The sequence below is a fragment of the Phodopus roborovskii genome, unplaced genomic scaffold (assembly GCF_943737965.1).
Source record: "Phodopus roborovskii unplaced genomic scaffold, PHOROB, whole genome shotgun sequence".
In the NCBI taxonomy this organism is placed as follows: domain Eukaryota; kingdom Metazoa; phylum Chordata; class Mammalia; order Rodentia; family Cricetidae; genus Phodopus; species Phodopus roborovskii.
In genome coordinates, this window is record NW_026126423.1 from 2,575,791 (window position 1) to 2,597,130 (window position 21,340).

General features: G+C 45.2%; 2 protein-coding genes across 2 annotated transcripts in view; both read right to left on the reverse strand.

The window, feature by feature from the left end:
* Positions 1-1,659: 1,659 nt before the first annotated feature.
* Positions 1,660-20,684, reverse strand: Bdh2 (3-hydroxybutyrate dehydrogenase 2). Its single transcript, XM_051185423.1, has 10 exons — positions 20,613-20,684; positions 17,826-17,904; positions 16,522-16,618; positions 14,600-14,708; positions 11,757-11,951; positions 10,949-11,009; positions 9,439-9,552; positions 5,300-5,358; positions 4,217-4,309; positions 1,660-1,713 (listed from the first exon to the last, which is right to left on the reverse strand). The coding sequence occupies exons 1-10, from the start codon at positions 20,682-20,684 to the stop codon at positions 1,660-1,662; spliced, it is 933 nt and encodes a 310-aa protein (XP_051041380.1).
* Cenpe (centromere protein E) overlaps positions 14,648-21,340 on the reverse strand; it is a 69,747-nt gene continuing 63,054 nt past the window's right edge. Inside the window, 2 exon segments of the mRNA XM_051185457.1 lie at positions 14,648-14,708; positions 17,826-17,904. The gene's annotated coding sequence lies outside the window, so the exon portion shown is untranslated.

Below are 21,340 nucleotides of genomic sequence, written 5' to 3' on the forward strand. Positions count from 1 at the left end.
AAGGAATTTTAACCCTGTGCGAACCTGCTCTTACCGCATAGTATCTCATTGTCCTACACTGTGATGTTCTGCTCCCTTACTGGATGAGGAGTTACCGCATTTTGTTCATGATACACGCACACACAAAAGACAAGGCATTAGCCCAGATCTCTAATTTCATAAAATAAAAAACTAGCCAGGCCTGGTGGCACAATGTATTCCCCAGCACCCATGAGGCAGGAGAACAATGGTATCCAAGTCAGTGTGAGCTACATAGTGAACTGTCCAAGGAGCAAAGACCAGACAAGTAAACTACACGGTAGGCTGGGTCACCAGAATGGGTCACACAAGGCAGTGTACCACCTGCTTGTAGAATGCCCTAGCTAACCTTATCAGAAGAGTTCTTGGCAGGGCTACTCCACGTACCCTTTGTTGTGAATTTCAATTCAGATTCATCAGCTGCCCCTGCACAGCATGCTGCCCTGTGGACCCCAGGGCTATCCTGGCTGGCTCCTTAAGTGTCTTTGAGAAAAGGCAAAGAGCAAAGTATCCTACCATAGGGTCTTTTAAGGTGACAACAAACAACTCACACACACAACCTTAAAGCTGAAAGAGGTCACTCGTAAGCAATGCTATCCAGTGATCATTCATAAATTCACTCACATTTCTTCTAGAATAATCTATTTTCTTTAATTTCACTTGTCTCCTGTTAGTGAGTTACTTATATCTATTCAGAGCCTATTGCTAGAGTCATGTGCTTCTAATTTATTATCCAGGAAACCACTGAAAAACATTGATGAATTTAATCTACAAAATCCTCTCAAACTGACTGTATTGCATGTTAATTATATATTTTTAGTCCCGTGTTGGGTATAATTGCCGATTTTAATAAGCCAGTGTCTAGACTAAGAAAATAGCACTTAATATGTGGTAAACACTTGGTCATTTTTCTTTTACATAACAAGACCAAAAAAATGAAGTTGTGAATCAGAATTGCTTTCCTGTGTCATTAAAGCCAGATCCTTTTTGCCTGTGGTATACATTTATGGTTGTGCAAAGAACTCAAGTTAGTATCAACAAACAGAACAATGCAGGACTTTACAAAAACATTTCAGTTTTGAAAACCAAAGTGAGTATTTTTCCTTTAAAAACACATTTCTTTGCATTCATATTTTAATTTTATTTGTTGCTATAAACTAAGGTGTCCTCCCCAAATTCCTGTGTTAAAACCCGAACCCACCCTGTGATACTGGTCAGAGGTAGGGCTCTGGGAAGTAATTAGGTAACAAAAGGTTCTCTCCAGTTAGGGGAGAATGCCTTCCTAAGTGGGGAAAAGGTCTGGGTTCTTCTCTGCTTTCCTAGGTGCAATTGAGGACACAGCAAGGTGCCCCTCTGAATACACAAAGTCGCAGCCTCCCTGGACACAATGTCTCTCACCACCTCGACCCTGCATGTTAGCCAGCACACTGGTTTTAAAAACTACTCTTTTGATCTATTTGATCTGATTTATTTATTTAGTTTCAGAAGAGACAAGAGGCTACTTAAAGACCCCCTGTCTTGGGAACAAGCATTAAAGGGGACTATTTTCATGTCTGTCACTCTAAGGGAGGTGGTCATTGAGTGGGTTTCTTTCCTCTGTGAGTGGGAAGAGCCTGCCTTCTCAGCAAGGAGTTCCTGCAGTCACAGACTCCAGCCTCCATCGATGATGACAGGGTTGCCAGTCACATAGGCAGACTGCAATGGCAAGCACAAGAGACGCAATAGTTACTCACGCTGGACCCAGGGTCTATTTTTAATATTTCTCATGACTGAGATAATAAAACCTTTGCCACTCACGCTAACAGGAAACCGTCACTGAATGGGGGCGGGGATGAACGTTTGAATAATTTACGACAGCTGAGCATCTCATGATCTGGAGCACATGGCCTTTGGCAGATGAGCATGTCACATTCTGCACGAGGTCTGTTAGGCGCTCGGCTTCAGAGCCACAGACATAAGGAGAGGTGATAGAAAGTACACGCAGAAACAGTACATGCTTTTCTAACCTTTTCATTTTGTAGCTCAGAACAGATCAAAGCTAGCTAGCTGTCAGCCCACTAATAAATGTTTCCGATGTGTGTCAATCATTGTTAACAATGGGGAAAACAGGGTGCTTATTAATCGATCAATTCATGAAAGCTCACTAAGTATGTTTGTGAAAATTATGTAGGCAACAATTATTGCTATCCATTAAAGTGTCTTATAGTACCCCGCAGTAGATTCAGTTGCCCAATTCTGTATAACACTAAAGGGCTTAAAAATAATTATTGGCATTTGTAAACATTCCCATTTCCCAGAGAAGTAGAGCTGAAGTTGTGAAGAAGTTTAAAAATATCTCAACTTGTCTCCTGGAGGTGGACATGGCATGAACTCATGGATTCACAGCGGCTGCGGCTGCCTGCTGGGGCTTCGAACACTGACATACTGTCATTAGGGAGTGTGTATCATCATTGTACCTTAGTGATGCAGCCACTAGTATACACATGTAAATAACCCCACAGCCATGATCCCAAAGCAACCTGAAGTATGCTCAGTGGGTCATAAAGAAGGAGGAGGAGGAAACCGGGCAGTGGTGGCATATGACTTTAATCCCGGCATTCAGGAGGCAGAGGCAGAGGCAGGTGGATCTCTGTGAGTTCAAGGCCATCCTGGTCTACAAAGCTGCACAGAGAACCCCTGTCTTGAAAAACCAGGAAAAAAAAAGTAGAAGACTTGTTGAGAACACAAGGGTAAATATGGTCAAGATACATTATATATGTTATATAGGTATATGAAATTATCAAAGATAAGCAATGATAAGCAGCTCTCATGCTTGTCTCCTTAGTTTGACTTGGACCTGAAATTGAAGTCATCAGAAGAGGCAGGAGAAAGGACTTTCTAAATAAATACACGAAGCGTGATAAAGTGCTTGTTTCAGTGATAATTTACCCAACAATTCCCCAGCTTCTAGGAACTCCTGCCGACAGTCTTGAGCAGTAACTAAACCATCGTGTCTGTCACCATCACAACTATCTGGGTGCCACCAAGTCACTGTGAAGAGGAACTTTGCTGTAAGTACCATTCCCCCCCCCCAAAGAAAAGAAATAAAACAGTCCCTGTCGGAGGGGTGGGAGCTCTGGGGACCCTGGAGGCACAGGAACATCACACACCTGGGGAAGTTAAAGCATGCAGGTCTCTGACACGGCCCCTGCAGAAACTGAGGGAGGAGGGGACCATCTGATCTGGCTCTGCCAGACACCAGTGCTCCAGGGTGATCACCCACACAAGCTAAGGTGGGCTTTTCAGTGATACAGTCCTTTCTAAGTCATCCCCGCTCCTGTAATTAACCCTTCACCCACACTCCTGTTAGTAACCCCAGTAAAAACTCAGAGGTCCACAGGTTAGACATCGGTACGATTGTTATTCTGTCTATTGTGGGTTCGGAATGGAAGAGGATATTTTTATACTCTGCACCTTGTAACAGTCTTTGCTTTATTAGTCATACACACTAGTCACCGGGGAGGAAATTAGTTATTAAACAAGTGTAAAGTTGAAGAGACAGAATTAGGCATTTCTACATACAATGGCAAACAAGAACAGGAAAAATCATACAACCCTCCCAATCAGGCCACTAGTAAACTAGAACAGTATATACTAACTCTACCCCAAACCCAATTAAAGCTGGTAAACCTACTCAAAGCCCTCTACGACTCTCACAATCAAGAGGATTTTTAAAATTACATTATGTTTAGTGTGTGTGTGTGTGTGTGTGTGTGTGTGTGTGTGTGTGAATGTATGACACACCAGTGAAGGTCAGAGTCTGTTCTCTACATTCTCCATGTGGGTGACAGGGGTCGAACATAGGTCACCATGCTTGGCAGCAAGGGTTCTTATCCATGAGTCATCTTGCTAGCCCAGGAGGTTTTTATATTTAATCAGTGTGTCTACAACTGCTATTTTAAAGAGCAAATATCTCAGACAGAGATGCACTTTAAATTTCTTCCTATAGTTTTTCATCTGTGATATGACGCTCAGTCGTGTCAAGCTGAATGAAGACAGATAACAGTGGCTTTTCTTTGAGGAAATGAAATCAGAACTTGTTCCTGTCTTGTGAATGAAGCATTTTAGAAATATATATCACAGACTCGAAAACATGGGATGAGGATGAGCAACTACAGCCCAGTGTGGCAGAGTAACAAATGGGAAGAGCAGCACTTACTTCATCTGAGGCCAAGTAGACGCAGAGCAGGGCCACTTCTTCTGCAGATGCGAACCTTCCCGTCTTTTGTCTGTTTAGGAAAGCTTGCAGGGCCTGTGGCCAGAGACAGTTCCAGATAAGAGATGTGGCTGGCATGCGTGTGCCCTGTGACATCATCAAGGAATCTACAGAGGAACTAGGGCCATCAGCTGAGGTTGCTGTGACTTTTTCACCCATGCTACCCAAGCCAGTCACGATACGCTGAAATCTACGGACACTGTGATAGGTAAGAAAACCACTAGGGTTGGGTGTGGCGGTTCAATGCCTTTAGTTCCAGCACTTGGGAGGCAGGAACAGGTGGATCTCTGTGTTTAAGGCCAGCCTGGTCTATAGCATGAGTTCCAGGACAGCCAGGGCTACACAGAGAAACCCTGTCATGAAAAACAAAACAAACAAAAACTCCCAAGCAGCAACAAAGCAAACACAAACAGAAGGCCACTAGGAATGTCCATTGAGGTCAGTGTTGGTGTGCAATTGTCATACCAGCATGGGGAGCTAAGGAAGGAGGGACACACGTGACCACCAATCTAGGACACGGAAGATGATACTTTATCTCAGAATCACAACAAAGTTGACCACTGAATTGACCATCCCAGGCATTTTAAGCACACAGCTCGGGGTGATAAGTACATACACACCTAGTGCCACGCGCACCAGGTTCCGTCTCTCTTTTCATCTTGTAAAACATGAACATCTCCATCTATTAAGCAGCAAATTTCCCCTCAGGTGTGGCAGCCGCCGCTGTACTTTCTGTGTCTATGAATTTATCTACTTTGCATAAGGAACAGTTTTAAAAATACAATTTAACTATTTTATGTGTATTGCTGTGAAGGTATCATCAGATCCCCTGGAACTGGAGCTACAGACAGTTGTGAGCTGCCATGTAGGTGCTGGGAATTGAACCTGGGACTTCTGTAAGAACAGCCAGTGCTCTTAACCACTGAGCAATCTCTCCAGCCTCAGCATCTCATTTTTTTTTTTTTAAATAAAAACTTTAGCCAAAAAGTCTGAAAAACATTTAGAATGCTAGATATATTTTTATACCTTTGTGGGATCATCTCTGGCTTGAATTCTTTCTTGCAGAGATGGGGTGTCAACCGTTCCTAAAACCGAAGGAGACAGCCACTGTGATTACTTCAATTGAAAAGGAAATTAAACCTTAAACTTCTTTTCTATGTGCTAAGCAAGCAGCAAAATCTTTGTTCTTTCACTTAGAGGACACTGTGAACTCTACCTGCCTGACCACTAAGGGCTATAACTTTTGTAATGACTCAAAAATGCGTTTTAAACAAGCCATTCTTCAGAACACTAGGCTGGGACCCTGGAGGAGTTGACAGGCATTCTCAGGGACACACAGTCATGCTGTGGTTTCTTTATGAGTTTAGATTTGTAAGTACTTTTACATGTTACCTCAGCTGCTCCCTGCAGGAGTCTGGAGAAGCAGAAACCGGTAAATTTAAGTTTCACCAGTTTGCCTTAATGATTTCAAACCATTCTTTTCTGCTATGATGTTCACCACTGGGATCCTGGGCTTAACCTCGTGGTCGACATAGACCTAGTCTATCATCATGCTCTCATTGGCTTCAAACATATTTTTAACTATTGTTCGAAGTTCTAATAAAAACATAATTGGTTTTTCTTAAAATGGAAAAATATGAAGAATCAGATATTTAAAATCTAGTTAGCTGCTCTTAGAGTTTAAGAGCACTGGTTGCTCTTCTAGGGCCCTGAGTTCAATTCCCAGAAACCACATGGTGCCCTCTTCTGGTGTGCAGGCATATATGCAGCAGAACCCTGTGTATATAATACATAAATAAACGAATGAATAAATAAATAAATCAAACCCAAATAACCACACCTGTACAGCTGTCTGGACTTTTCCCCAAACTCTCTGTGGAACACTGATGGGTTTTTTTTTTTTTTTGTTTCGTTTTCAGAATATCAGTGCTCTGGGAAATCAGTTGTAAGAACTTTAAGGCACCCTCTCTACTCTATCACTAGACCACCCAATTGAGAAGGCCATTCATAGATTTGACTCTCTTCTGGAAGTGTTCCTTAATTTTGGTACCATTTGCCATTTTTCTGGAGAGATAGTGGACCTTCCACATCAGACCCTGATTTCCGTGTAGAACTGTGTCCTCAGTCACATCCTACACAGACTGACTCCCATATAGAACCATGTCCTTATCCTACTGCACTCCCTGACTCCCATATAGAACCGTGTCCTTATTCTACTACATTCCCTGACTCCTGTGTAGAACCGTGTCCTTATCCTACTGCACTCCCTGACTCCCGTGTAGAACCATGTCCTTATCCTACTGCACTCCCTGACTCCCGTGTAGAACCATGTCCTTATCCTACTGCACTCCCTGACTCCTGTGTAGAACCGTGTCCTTATCCTACTGCACTCCCTGACTCCCGTGTAGAACTGTGTCCTTATCCTACTGCACTCCCTGACTCCCGTGTAGAACTGTGTCCTTATCCTACTGCACTCCCTGACTCCCGTGTAGAACCGTGTCCTTATCCTACTGCACTCCCTGACTCCCGTGTAGAACCGTGTCCTTACCCTACTGCACTCCCTGACTCCCATATAGAACCATGTCCTTATCCTACTGCACTCCCTGACTCCTGTGTAGAACCATGTCCTTATCCTACTGCACTCCCTGACTCCCGTGTAGAACCATGTCCTTATCCCACTGCACTCCCTGACTCCCATATAGAACCATGTCCTTATCCCACTGCACTCCCTGACTCCCGTGTAGAACCGTGTCCTTACCCTACTGCACTCCCTGACTCCCGTGTAGAACCGTGTCCTCAGGGCCTCAGTCTCACCCTATCATACACAGCTGTCTCATCAGATTAATCCCGCTTCACTGGTGTCTGCTGTGCCATGTCTACGCGTGTGGCTTCAATGTGGCGACTCACAACTGTTGGCACTAACCCAGACACACTCCTCCCTTGCTTCTGGGATGGCCTCGGTGAATCACAGCTAGTTCCTTGTTCCAGAGTTTAATAACAGATTTTCCAAGTCCCATGAAAATTCTAGCTGTGGAAACAACCACATTTTTGAGATTGTTTGCCATTTTTTTTTCTTGATGGCCAACGCCACCAAGATCAGGTGTGGCCAAGTATGAATGGCAAGAGTGTCCTTTTTCTGTATTACCTGTGGCTTCACCTCCACCCCTCACAAAATGACACAGATGTCTCAGCCTCTGCAGCTCAGATATGAAGGGTGTTTCATTGTTTCTCCGGTGGTTCCCAACCAGGGAGTTGAATAGAACCTCCTCCGGGACTTCCCAAATGGCACCGATCTCCTACTGAACATCCCTCAATTCTGGCATGCCCATCGGGTGGACCACCACAGCTCTGGTTGTGGACTGTTGGAAACCCTAGTCCTGGACATACAACATCACGTTTCAGAGTTTAAATTCCTTGGCTTTGAGGCTTCTCTTATGGCAGTAATTGGAGGGAGCAGTTGTATTAAAAAGACCTTTGCTGCATTTCATTTTTAATAACCTCTTCTTGTCCATTTCCTTAGCTGTGTTAGATACCAGGCGCTCTCCCAGCCTGCCTTCAGTGACTCTATACCAGCAGCCATGGTGTCCCTACTCACCAAATTCAAACTCATACTCTTTAAAACATCCCCACCATCCCAGGCCACTCTCTCGCCCTGTCTGTCTGTCTGTCTGTCTGTCTGTCTGTCTGTCTGTCTGTCTGTCTGTCTCTATCTCTCTCTTATCCACACACCAATAAATCTCTTGCATGAGCTCTGTTGTGTGGTATGATCTCTGTGGCATTCCTTGGCTCTGGTCTGCCAAGATACTCCTACCACTATACCTAACAATCTGCCCTTTATACAAAGCAGCAGTTTCTGCTCTGAAAGATCTTCTGTCATCCAGTGCTTGTCAGTATACCGTACACCAGCGCGTGTGAGGTGCACCAGTGCGTGTGAAATGCACCCGGGTGTGTACAGTGTACCAGTGCATGTGCGGTGTACCCGTGTATTGCATCAGTCAGTGTGTGGTGCATCAAAACAGCAGTGAGTCTAGGAAATTTGTTTTATTTCAAGCTTCCTGAGACCACCCCATGAATGGTGGCCTGAGATTTCCTGGTTTCAGCTGGCACTGTTAGGTACCCTGTACTCATTTTGGGTTGGTGGAACCAGAAAGAGGTGTACCTACAGTTACCAAGAAACTGTGTCTCATCCCAGAAAGCAAAACAAATAAAAAGCAAAGCATTTTTCTTGTGTCTTCATAGGAGGGTGGCCATGCTTTTCACAATGGAAGCAAATATTTTTGCTTTGAGAGTCGTGTGATCTGTTTTGCAACCTCTCAACTATGTCTTTGTAGCTAGAATACATGAGCCATCCAGGTGGGACTGTCTCCAGAAAGCTTTACTTACTAAGCAGACCACAGCATCCTTTTGACTTAGTAGCCATTCTGCTGTTGTTTGGGACTTCGGCAGATCCCTGTGTCCCACGAGGCTCCCCTGGCTTTCCCTCTGCTGTCCCCTTGGTATGATGATGGGAGATGCCTTTATGTATATATGTTTCTCATACTGGTTAATGAATAAAGCACTGTTGGCCAATAGGAAAGGAAGATAGGAGGGACTAGGAGACAAGGAGGAGAGAGGAAGTATTAGGGAGGGGTCAAGATGGAGAGACTGGAGAAAGCAGAATTCAGGCCAGCTCCCCAGTAAGAAAAATACATAGATCAGCAGAAATGGGTTAATACTTAAGACAGAGCTAGCCGATAAGAAACTAGTACCGGGCCAATAGCGTTGTACCTACAGAGTCTCTTGTGTGTTAATTGGGGCTGGTGCGGCGGCAGGACAAGACCAGCGGTGGGAGAGTCTACTTTTTGACTCTCCGCTAAGAAGGTCACCATGGTCTGCTTTTAAAACAACAGGGTCTGCCAAGTTTTGTGTCTCGGCCACTTGAGTCTAAACTGGCCCACACATGCTGGATTTCAAATCCTTCATATGGAGGCTTCTTCCAAGTGACTTGAAACCTCTGTCCATCCAAAGCTGTACTGTTCTCTTAACTAGGCCAAAGCTCTAGTTTAAATGTCTCTGGGTGATGAAAAGAAATTGAACCCATGACAAACAAGCTGGTGGAAAGGTTGGTTATGGTGCCATACGGAGCGTAAGAAAGGCCAGCATCCCAGCCCTCCTGCCTGACTCACCTGGGCACACACAGTTGCACCTGATGCCCTGCTGGATGAAGTCTGCAGCCACAGACTTTGTGAGACCAATCACAGCCGCCTTGGTTGCACTGTACACACATCTGTTTTCCACTCCTGGGTGTGAAGGAATTAGAGACAGTTTCCTTCAGAGAAAGGAACACAGCGCGTTTTTCCCACTCAGCATTTTCATATTCCTATCAGCTCTCCTTTTATTTATTATTTATTTATAATAAGAAAATTGAAATCAGCTTTTCCTCTAAAGAATGATTGGTCTTGTGGTGGGGATAGAGACAGTTTCTGAATGCCAGAAAATGCTGCCAATATAGGCAGACCATGACTTAGACTTTGGTGTTACATGGCGTTTATAGCAGCCACCCATTGTTTACCACCAGTACAGGAGTAGGAAACCCTCATCCCCTTCTAGATCTTCCTAAGTGAAGAAACAAAAGACCCATCTCCCTTACATTCCGCTCCCGTATATATCATATATAAGAGAAAGAACATCGTCTCCACGATGATTTCATTTTAAACTCACAAATCCATCAATTTCAGGCTGTGACATTCTGTCCGTTTAGTGCTAGCCCTTTTCCTTGACCTGTCTTTCAGGGCCCTGTGCTGCAACCTCACAAGCACAGGGGCCTCTCACGGATGCTGTGTTTGTGCAAACCTCTGCTACCCTGAAGAATATGGAGTCCGAAGCTGAGTCTGGAGGTGCCCACCTACAACCTAGCACTTCAGAAGTGGGGGTGCGATGATGATGATGATGATAAGTTCAAGCCGGCTTCGGTTGCCTAGTGAGGCCAGGGGCTTCCTGAGATGCTATTTATGAAAAGCACATGAAAGTCTTGCTTGTTCCCTGTGTACTGAGAATTCTTTTTTTTTTTTTTTTTTTTTTTTTTTTTTTTGATTCTGTGGTGATATTTTGTTTGTACAAATAATACAAATAAAGCCAGAGAATGGAGCTTGCCACTAGCTAACCATAGAGATCTGGAGGTCTGTCCAGACAGATATAAGCAGGGAGAAATAGGAATTGCTCTCTTGTCTGCTGAGATGCTAAGGAGGTAAGGCGTATTGTGGCTTACTGTTTCTCTCTGATCTCTCAGGGTTTTCCTCTATATCTGACTCTGGCTTTTTGTTATCAAGACAAATTAAGAACTCCATTTACAGGATTCAAGGGGCATCCAGCTCAGCTTGCATTTAATATATCATTTTGAATCATTTCAGTGATAAATCTTTTTTTCTCCTATCTTAATTTTCACTTCCATGTATATAGAAGGAATAAAAGGAAAGACAAAGACAGCTATTTTTAAATTAATTTGATGAGTAACAACAGGACTGATGACATAAGCCACTTGGAATCATTTTTTTTTAAAAAGCTATTCTAAATTTCCATATGAGTTTTATGAATGTGTCTGTGCTTAGTTCTAAAATCCACAGCTCATGAAAGTATGTGTGTGTGTGTGTGTGTGTGTGTGAACTCAATCCCCCACCCCAAGGAAGCCACTGGTACCTTTGATGCTCGAGGCCACAGAAGACATGTTGATGATGTTGCCAGATTTCTGAGCAAGCATCTGCAGAGACAAAGTAAAAGCATCTCTACTCTGTGGGGTGAGACACATTAGCACTGACTCCCAGCCAGCTAGACCCCTTTCTTTGTTTTTTGTCTTTTTTTTGTTTTTTTGAGACAGGCTCTTACATGATAGCCCAGACTGGCCTTGAATTCCAGATCCTCACACTTAAGCCTCACAAATGCTGGGATGACAGACGTGTACTGCCAGGTTAGGCTCAATTTAATGACCTGATTAGCTATTAACTTTAATCTATGGGAAACAGTCTTACGTGTGAAGCCACAATCTTTGCCCAATCATTGCAGGGAGCTGGTGGCATGTCTAAACACCCACTGGCATTGATTTCTAAGGCATGCTACCACCTCTTATGGGTACAACATTATTGGCAAGGCCAGGAATGAACCCTAAGCTAAATGGACATGAACAAACATCAGTGCGTTCCAGACGTGGGCAGATAATACTTTATCCAGCATGAGTGCATTGCAGAGGTTTCAAACCCAGGTACCGTGCGGCACCACCCAGGACACTGAAAGACAAAGGACGCAGTCCCTGCCTACAGCAGACGATCAGTCCGATTGATATAACTAGAAGCCAGCAATAGTGGAGATATGCAGAGAGCCGGGGAAAGGATGGGTCAGGAAGGGCCCCTCTGGGGCTGGGGAGCTGCTGAGGAGGAGGAAAAGGGCTAACACTATATTGTTAGTCATAGAACCAGAAGACAAACACCAGGGTGCTTCAAGGAGGAGGTACTACACGAATAAGGTCTCCACGAGGGACCCGGGAGGTGGGGATGGGTCTGGCTGGAACGGAGGCCTGGGAGCAATCAGGCTGCAGAGTGAACCCAGGCTGCTGTGAAGAACTTGGGTTTGACCCTGAGAGCACCGCGGTGACGATGAAGGATGAGGGTGGAAGAGAACCTTCAATTTGGGGATCACAGAGATTACCCTGGTGCCAGGCACAGATGAGAGGAAGCAGAAGCAGTGGTTTTGGAGAGCGTGGGAAAAGCCCAGCTGCAGAGAGATCCAGGACACAGGTGGAGATTGCTTGCTTGCTCAGTACCCCCGAGTGTCACCGCACCAACAGGGAGGATCTGCAGCACACTGAGAGGGAGCACCAACGCAGTAGGACAGCCACCCCCCAACGAAAAGTGTGGCGTTGTCACAAGGAGGGTGTTTGGTACCTACAAAGGACACTCCAGTGACTCACTTGGTACAACTTTCAAATGCAGATGGCTGGGCCCTGTTCCTAATCTGGTCACCCACCATGAGCAATGCAACTATGAATTTTCATTTGGATGTTATTGACCATTACTCAGATACATGTTTCCAGACAACAGACAAAGGTATGGGCACCCATGGATGCTTCTGCAGAAGAAACAGGGAGTTGAGAGAACTTTTGGAGTTGGGTACCAGTTTGAGTGAAGTCACTTGTCAGATGGAGGGCATGGGAAGGAGAACAAAGGCAGAGACTGCGAGTTCAGGCAGCTGCTGGGGGCAGAGCACAAGCCGGAGAACAGGATGCCGGGCATGTGTGTGACATAATGAAGACCAATTAAACGTGGCTCTTTCCAGAAACTGATCTGGACAGGCAGTGTGAAGGACTTAGAGAGAGAAAGCTCTCTCCTGCTGGGTGAGTTCCTTTACCAGGTTTCAGAGGAAATGCAGGAAAGGAGTTTGTGACTGATGGATCTAGAGCTGGGGTGGCCAAGGTGATCTACTTCCTTGTGGTAGTTTTCTTACTTTCCATATTCATACTTGGGACTAATTAGACCCAAGATCAAAGAGCGTAGGGCAAGCTGCAAGGCCCTGGGCTGCATGGGCTAACAGCACATGGGAGGCTGATGTGACCAACCGTGTCAAGGGATGCAGCAGAGGGGAAGCAACGTTTTACTTTCATGTGTCTTTTTTTTCTCTTCTTCTTTCCTTCCTTTCTTTCTTCCTTTTTTTTTTTTTTTTTTTTTTTTTTGAGGCAAGGTTTCTCTGTATAGCCCTGGCTGTCCTGGAACTCCCTTTGTAGACTAGGCTGGTCTTGAACTCACAGAGATCTTCTGCCTTTTAGTGTTGGGACTAAAGCTGTGTGCCACCATGCCAGGCTGCAATGTGCCTTTGTACATGATAAAGGGGATCGTAAGCCGGGCATGATGGCTCCTGCCCTGTCCCCTTTAATCCTGGCACTCAGAAGCCTGCAGTTGTTACAGGAAGTTGTTCTGGGAACTGAACTCAGGGCCTCTGGAGAAGCAGCAAGTGCTTTTAACCTCTGAGCATCCTCCTGCCCAGAAACATACTTTTGAGGGAACAGCAAGTTCCAAAGGTCCTGTTAAAGCACTAATCAAGTACTCAAAGGCATACCTTCAGGCTGGGAGGCAGAGGCAGGCAGATCTCTGTGAGTTCAAGGCCAATTTGGTCTACTTAGTGAGTTCCAGGACAGTCAGCAGCATAGTGAGCCAGTGTCTCAGGAAAATAAAAGCATATCTTTGTTGCAACTGAACTGGTTCTGTCTTCAGTTAGTCCCATTCACTGTCTGCTACTTACTGGTTTAAAAGCTCATGTCAGATCAGGGTTACCGACCTCCTACACGACCTCCTACACTTACACCCTTCCAGAGCACCCAGAAGAGCTCACTCTAGAAAGCATGTGATGATTTGTTTGAAAAGCAAAATATAGGTTGAGCATGGTGGGGTACACTTTTAATCCCAGCACTGGGGAGACAGAGACAAGCAGATCTCTATGAGTTTGAGGCCAGCCTGGTTTATATCCACCAGCCAGGGCTACATGGTGAGACTGTGTCTCAAGAGAAAGGGGCTAGAGAGATGGCTCAGTGATTAAGAGCACTGGCTGCTTCTGCCGCCTGTAATTCCAGTCCCAGAGGATGTGATGCCTTCTTCTGGCCTCTGGGAGTACACAGATACCCATGCAGGTAAAACACCCCACACTCATAAAATAAAATAACTAAAGAAAACTCACAATTCTTTGTGAAGGGAAAAATCCCCGGGGGCATAAGCACCTCGACAGAGCATGCTCAGACCTGGAGGCGTGAGCGAGCTTTATAAACTGAGTCTACCACTTGCTCATGGCATGAGCCCCGGCTCCTTCCCTGCCTTCTCAGGTTTGTCCTCTGTGAAGTCAGCGGATGTGATGAAACCTCACTCACCTCATGGGACCACTCAGTTCCTGAAGCAAGAAGCCAGTCCATCTCTCCAGACACTCCCTCCCTTCTCTCTGAGAATCCCACTTTGCCAGTGAGGCCCAAGAGGGCCTCACCATTACCCTAGTTCCTTTGCGTGGTACTCATAGCTGCCAATTTATATTACACGCCAACGGAGTTTCTCACCCTTCCCAAATGGGAACTTTGTTAGGTCCACTGGAGGGTCTCCTGGGTGTAGCATGGAGCCTGACAATGTTGAAATGCTTAATCAATATTCCCGAATGTAAGAACTGGAAGGCTGAACAGATTACTCTCGATAAACAGCCTTGCTGTAAATGCTCTATGTACACGAGTCAACGTGCTAGCTATGATCATACTCAAACACACGTGCATATCCTCGCTGCACCCAGTGTGAAAGCTCACAGTCTGGATGCTGTCAGTCCTCTTACTTTGGGAAGGAATGCCTTGATCATCAGGTACATGCTGCGGACGTTGAGATTCATTGAGAAGTCCCAGTCTTTTTCCTCGCAATCCAGGATGGTCCCATGGTGGACAAAACTGAAAGAGAGATTAATGGGGAGGGGGCATGTCAAAACTCACCAGGAAAGTGCTTGCTAGCATGCCCTGGGATTATAAGAACAAAACAACATACACAAACTCCTGCAATTACAACCTTTTTCTAAACTGAGTGACGGTGGTGCATGCCTTTAATCCTAGCACTCAGGAGGCAGAGGCCAGTCTGGTCTACAGAGTGAGGATAGCCAGTGCTGTTACACAGAGAAATCCTGTCTTAAAACAAACAAACAAACAAACAACAATAACAACAAAACCCTCAGCTTTTTCTCATCTATTTAATGATCACTTTTCTTGTCAAGTACAAGTTAGACCATTTTTTCCTTTTTAAGACTTTATACAACTCAAAATAGTATAATTTAACATATTATGGTAGTAAGCAATGCAACATTTTTATGTGAAAACATCCTTTTTCAGGGCTGGTGGATAAAGATGTCGGTCTCCAAACCCAATGGCACAAGCTCCATCTCTGGGACCCACAAAATGGAAATAAAGAAATAACTCCAGCTGGTTGTATGATCTCCACACATGTGGACACACTCATAAAACACATACATGTAATTAAAAAAAAAAAAAAAAGGAATTGAAGCTGGGCGTGGTGGCACACACCTTGTAACCTCAGCACTGTGGGGCAGAGGCAAGCAGATTTCATGAGAATGAGGCTAACCTGCTCTACAGACTGAGTTCCAGGCCAGCCAGAGCTATAAGGTGAGACTCTAAATAAAAAAGGAAGATAGGCTGGACATGGCCCTTGCTGCCGAGTCTAGAGGCCGAGTCTAGAGGCTTTAGTTCGATTCCCAGAGCGTGTCTTCTGCCCTCCACATATATGCCATAGAGCTCTCTCACACACATTAAAAACAAAGAAAAAGGAGAAAAACAAAACAAAACAACCCCCCCCAAAAAAAACCCCAAACCCCAATCATCCTTTTGAAAGGACAAAGCAGGAACTGCCAAACTTAAGAATCTCAGTACCAGGGGCTTTGGAAATGCTAGTGCTGGAAAAACAGACAGAAAGCAAGTGAGGACAGCTGTTCCATTTGATTCCTGTTCCCAGGGTGACAGTGCCCTCAGGTGGCACAGGCTAAAGTTCTACAGGGAAGTCAAAGCTGGAAGGAAAAGCAGCGTCTCCAAATATCGGTGTAGAGAAGTAACATTGTGGCTGTCTGCTGCTTGCTTGTAGCACAGTGCACAAACCCTCCTACATCAGTGCAGCAAAGCAACGCTGTGGATGTCTGCGTCTGTCACAGTGCACAACGGAGGAAGAACAGCCACTCTTCCTCAAGGACACTTCCTGAACATGGCAGCCTTACAGACTCGGTCCTCTGCTGAGGCTACTTAGTCAAATACAAGATGTAGTCGGGGATGGTTCCTATGTACTACAGGACTTCCGGTAGTCACTCAGTCAGCTTCCCGTACCAAGAACCACACATGGTTTCCTGCATCTTCTGCAATGCTAGAGACTGAAATGATGCTCGCAAACCAATAGCGGTGTCTCCAGATACAGCCTCGTAGAAGGACAAACAGATCATTTATGAAAGGAAAGGTCAGGAGTCACTGTTTTGCTTAATTTCCATATTTTGCATCAGTATTCACTCCCTTCCTTAGCTTTAATTGCCTGTGGACCCCAAGTCCATGTCAAATGACACAGCTGTCCCTTTGCTGAGTGATGTGTGACATCTAGCCTGACTTCCCAAGGAATAAGTCATGCTTTGCCAATTAATCATTCCTTTATCCTACCAATATTCATTTAATAAAATCACAAAACGTTCTCAGGGTGAAATAAAAGGTTTAAAATTACCCAGCAACATTAAAGAGGACATCAATTCTTTCAACTTCTGAGGCAAACTGATCAATTTGCTTTTTCCTTGTGACATCAAGGACTCGAGTTTGAATACCTGAAGAATAAAGTAAAAGACAATTTTTATGTAGAATTCATAAAATAAGTAACTGTGAAGATTTGGCTGTCTTGTGGTGTGAAGTGTGAAGAATATAACATTTCCATTTAGGCTGCATGGGACTTGCAGCTAATGCTGGAGTTCTGGCCATCTCAAGAGGGTCATTAAAATGCACAAGTCTTAGGCTGGAGACATGGCTCAGGGGTTAAGAGCACTTATTGTTCTATCAGAGGACTGGCGCTCACATCCCAGCTGTCACATTAGGGGACTCACAGACACCTGGAACTCCAGCTCTAAGGGATCTTATACCTCCTTTTGGCCTCTGTACCCAAACGCGTGCGTGCGCGCGCGCACACACACACACACACAAAGAATAAAATACATCTTAAAACAAAACAAAAACAAAAACAAAAAAACAAACCCTTCCAAAGATGTACAGATCTTAAAGTGGCATCTTCTGCCACTTCAATAAGATCTCTGCTAGGGTCTACACAGATAACTCAGCAGTTAAGTGTTGTCGGCTTTTTTGGACTATCTGGGTTTGATTCTTGACATCCCTGTGGTGGTTAACAACTGTATGTAACTCCAGTTCTGGAGGCTCCATCGCCCTCTTATGGCCCCTATGGGTATTGCACTTGGTGTCAGTAGGCAACTGCACACTTAAAATAAAAATTTAGAAACTGTAAGATGAAAATTTCTGTGTGATACAGGGGGTTCCACCTTTTCATGACATGTCTCCATTTTCCTTCCAGTAAAATAAAAGTATTGATAAAAATGCAACAGACAAACAAACAAGAGAGCAACAAATTTCCCATTGCCTTTTAGCTGTTAATGGGGCTGCAAGCACTTTTGTAGGAACTCAAGAGGATCCTAGCACGTTCCTGGTGACAAGACTACTCCGGAGAAGTCATGAGCGGCAGTGGAGCTGTCATTAATAGTTAACCCGACAGCTGTTAATTCTCACAGAACTTTGTAACTGGGAGCAACATCCCTTAACATGTTGTGCAATAGAAAACCTTAAGTATGTCCCTTCAGATCCCTACATTTCTGCCTGTACAGACAGAAATGTCTGTTTCTGTACACACAGAACACACGAAGGAGCTGGACTCTGAGACCGGTGTCTGGAGCAGCTAGAGCTTGCGTTCCTGCTCAGTATCTCTGCTTTCTAAAACCAGGCCAGTTCTGAGCCTGCAGTCAAGTTGCTCACCTGGGTACTTTTCCAGCTCCTGGAGTTTGGACTCATTGATGTCTGTGGCTATGACTTTGGCTCCTTCTTTTGCAAAAGCCTGCCAGAAGGGAAATAGAAATCAGTCCTCTGCTTACTTGAATAAACTGCTCTCAAAAGTGGAAACCGTTTTCTTCCTTTCAAAGTATTTTTACTGTTTTTCCTATAAAATATGTAGAATTTCCACCTATCTAGTCTCATTTCCCCTTACCCCACCGTAATTGTTTTTTGTCAGTCATTAGAGAGCAGCATGGTAGACATTGCATTTTCCATCTGACTTTGTCTTTTTTGTCAAACAATATTAGCATTTTCTTTTAAGACTCTAACTCGAGACTGGAGAGATGGCTCAGCTATTCAAAGCTGGCTGCTCTTCCAGAGGACCTGGGTTTGGTTCCTAGCACCCATATGGCAGCTCACAATTGTCTGTATCTCCAGCTCTGGTAGATCTGATAACCTCTCCTGACCTCTGCAGGTACCAGGCAAAGCACTCGGATACATAAAATAAATATAAAGAAATAAACAGAAATAAACATTAAAAAAAAAAAAAACCCTCTAACTCAGAGCTGGGTGTTAGTACACTCCTTTAATTCAGCACTCGGGAAGCAGGGGCACAGGGATCTCTGTGAGTTTGCGGTCAACCTGGTCTACACAGAGTTCTAGGCCAGCCAGGGCTGCATAGTGAGACTCCGTTTCAATAAACAAACAAACACTTTCCCCAACACCTGTTTCTGAAATAATGTTGCTATCCCACGATGAGACCCCTATCTATGTTTCCTCTTTCCCATTTATTTATCTTTCATGTATGTGCTTGTGTGTGCGGGCATGCAATGTGGTCGGCATGTAACGGTAAGAGGGTAACTTTGTGGAGTCATTTTCTCCTTCCTCTTTCCAGGGGTCGAGCTTGGGTCTCAGGGCTTGGATGACGGGGCCTTTACCTGCTGGGCGGGCTCTGACTTCCATGTGCCATTTGTGAGCAATGAGTAAAAAACTTAATAAGACAAAAACAGGAAGATTCCCTCCAAGGACGACAGCAGCAGCAGCTTCATAACCGCCAGCTCACACTCAGCATTGCACTCCAAGTACATTACCAGTCAGCTCGGGGTGCAATGAGGGAGAAACTGAGGCACCTCAGCACAAAATGACTAGAGCTTGATAACTCTGGGGTCTTAATCGTAAACTGACACAGTCACAGAGCCCTCTAGAGCCCTGCGGCCAAGTCAGTTCATCACAGTGCAGAAAAGTTGGGGCAGAGAAACATGATTCTCAGGGTTAAAAGTTATGTGATGCCACTTAAGCACAAGGAATTCCTTTCTTCTTCTCTGTCGGGAAATTTTCTCTTGAAGTAAGATGCCTGGGCTGGCAAGATAGCTCAGCAGATAAGGGCGTGTGAGGAAATTCCCACACAGCAGGAGCTCCCTCCCTACCTGGATTAGTCACAAACTGCCTCCAAACACCGAGTGTCACAGAGAGATCCTTTATTAAGCAGGGAAGAAAAGTTAAAGTGGCTGCTTTCTGACTCAGGCCTGACAGCAGCAAGTGTGACCTTGCAGGTGTGATTTTTAAGAAGAGTGTTGGAGTGGGCTAGGACGAGGTGATAGATTTTGATTGGGCAGGCTAGGACGAGGTGGTAGGTTTTGATTGGGCATGTTCATTAGGTGAACCAAAGGGCGCTTTTGGTTGATGGACTTTGGTGGCATCCTTGGGAATGAGTCTGGCATAAGAAAGTGTCCAAATAAGGGAGTAGACCTTGGTGGCTAGCTTTAGGGATGCAATCTATGCTTTACAAGGGGGAGGGAGGAGGTGAGGGTATGCCTGTTTGCCAAGCCCAGGCCTGCTAGAGCCCTTCAGCACTCACCATACAGGCCCAGAGACCTGACTTCAATCCCTGCAATCCATGTCAAAGAGAAAGGACCAGTTCCACAGGGTGGTCTTCTGACCTTCACATTTCACCATGGTGCATGAGTTACAGCCAACACACACACACACACACACACACATGCACTCATGCACGCACACCACCTACACACACGCTCACACACACGCTCACACACACGCTCACACACGTACACACACATAGACACACACACAGACACACATGCATGCTCTCACACACACACCACATACCACATATACACACATATACACACACCACATACACACACTCCACACACACGCTCACACACTCACACATGCACACTCACACACACATAGACACACACACACGCATGCTCACACACACATACACACCACATATACACCAAACACACACATATGCACTCTCACACACACACTCACACACATACACACCACACACGTACACACACATACTCACACACACAGACACATACATACACATGTTCATACACATATACATGCTCACACACACCACATACACACACATACATACCTCATACATACCACACACACACCACATACATACACACACATGCACACTCACACACGCACACGCACACTCACACACACCACATACACATACTAATAAATTGAAAAAGACAGACATATTAAAGGTAAAAACAGAATAGAAAGGATACAAATACAGCTAGCTCAGTAGTAGGAGTATATGCTTAGCACGCTTGAGGTCCTGGGTTCTATTCCAAGCTGCAAAAAGGAAGAAAAATAAGAAGAAAACCAAAGGAAGGGAGGAGGGAAGGGAGGAGGAATAGGAAAGAGTACATGAGAACGAAATAACGGGTGCCAGCCTGCCCATCTGCAGGCTGTGGCAGGAAGGCTGGGCAGGCGTGAACTTACTAATGCAGAGGCCCGGCCGATCCCTTGAGCAGCAGCTGTCAGGACAATAACCTTCCCTTCCAGTCGGCCCATGGTGGAACCTGCAGCCCAATCCAAAGACACATGCCTTTAATGGCCCAAGTTGTAGCCAGTCAATCGTGCAGGCGGTAGGTAACATCTGGAATGAACACATCAACTTGCTCCTTTAAGAACATGGAGAAAGGGCATCTGTACACACTGTCCCACCACTCAATGCTCAGGAGTGCTCCCCTCGGTGCCCAGGACATGGCTCCAAGTGCACAGCCCAGCCCGCTGAAGCAATGACTGGCGAGGGACACTGGGCTGGAGTCTAGCTTTGCTTCCTGCGCTGATACTGAGAAGGATACTCTGATACTCCTCTGATGCTGAGACCAGAGAGGAGAGTTCCCTCCCTCACAGCCCCACTGCCTAGCCCGTGTTTTATGGCAGCCTTCCTGTCTGTCCTCGCTATTTGGGGTTGTTTTTCAGTTTCTCTTCTGAAAACTGTTAACCACAGCCACACCATTTTGAAAAGTTCCAGTAGTTTCCTGAAACCTCAGGAATCAGCATCACAGGATTAAAGTCACTTGTTTTCCTAGATCCCTCTCCCTGCCCACCCTCCCATGCACCCCACAGACCCTCTGATAACCTCGGGCCAAAGGAGATTGCTTATCCACCTATCCGTCACGGGACATTATTTTACTTACTTGCCACTATTATTTGGTCAATGC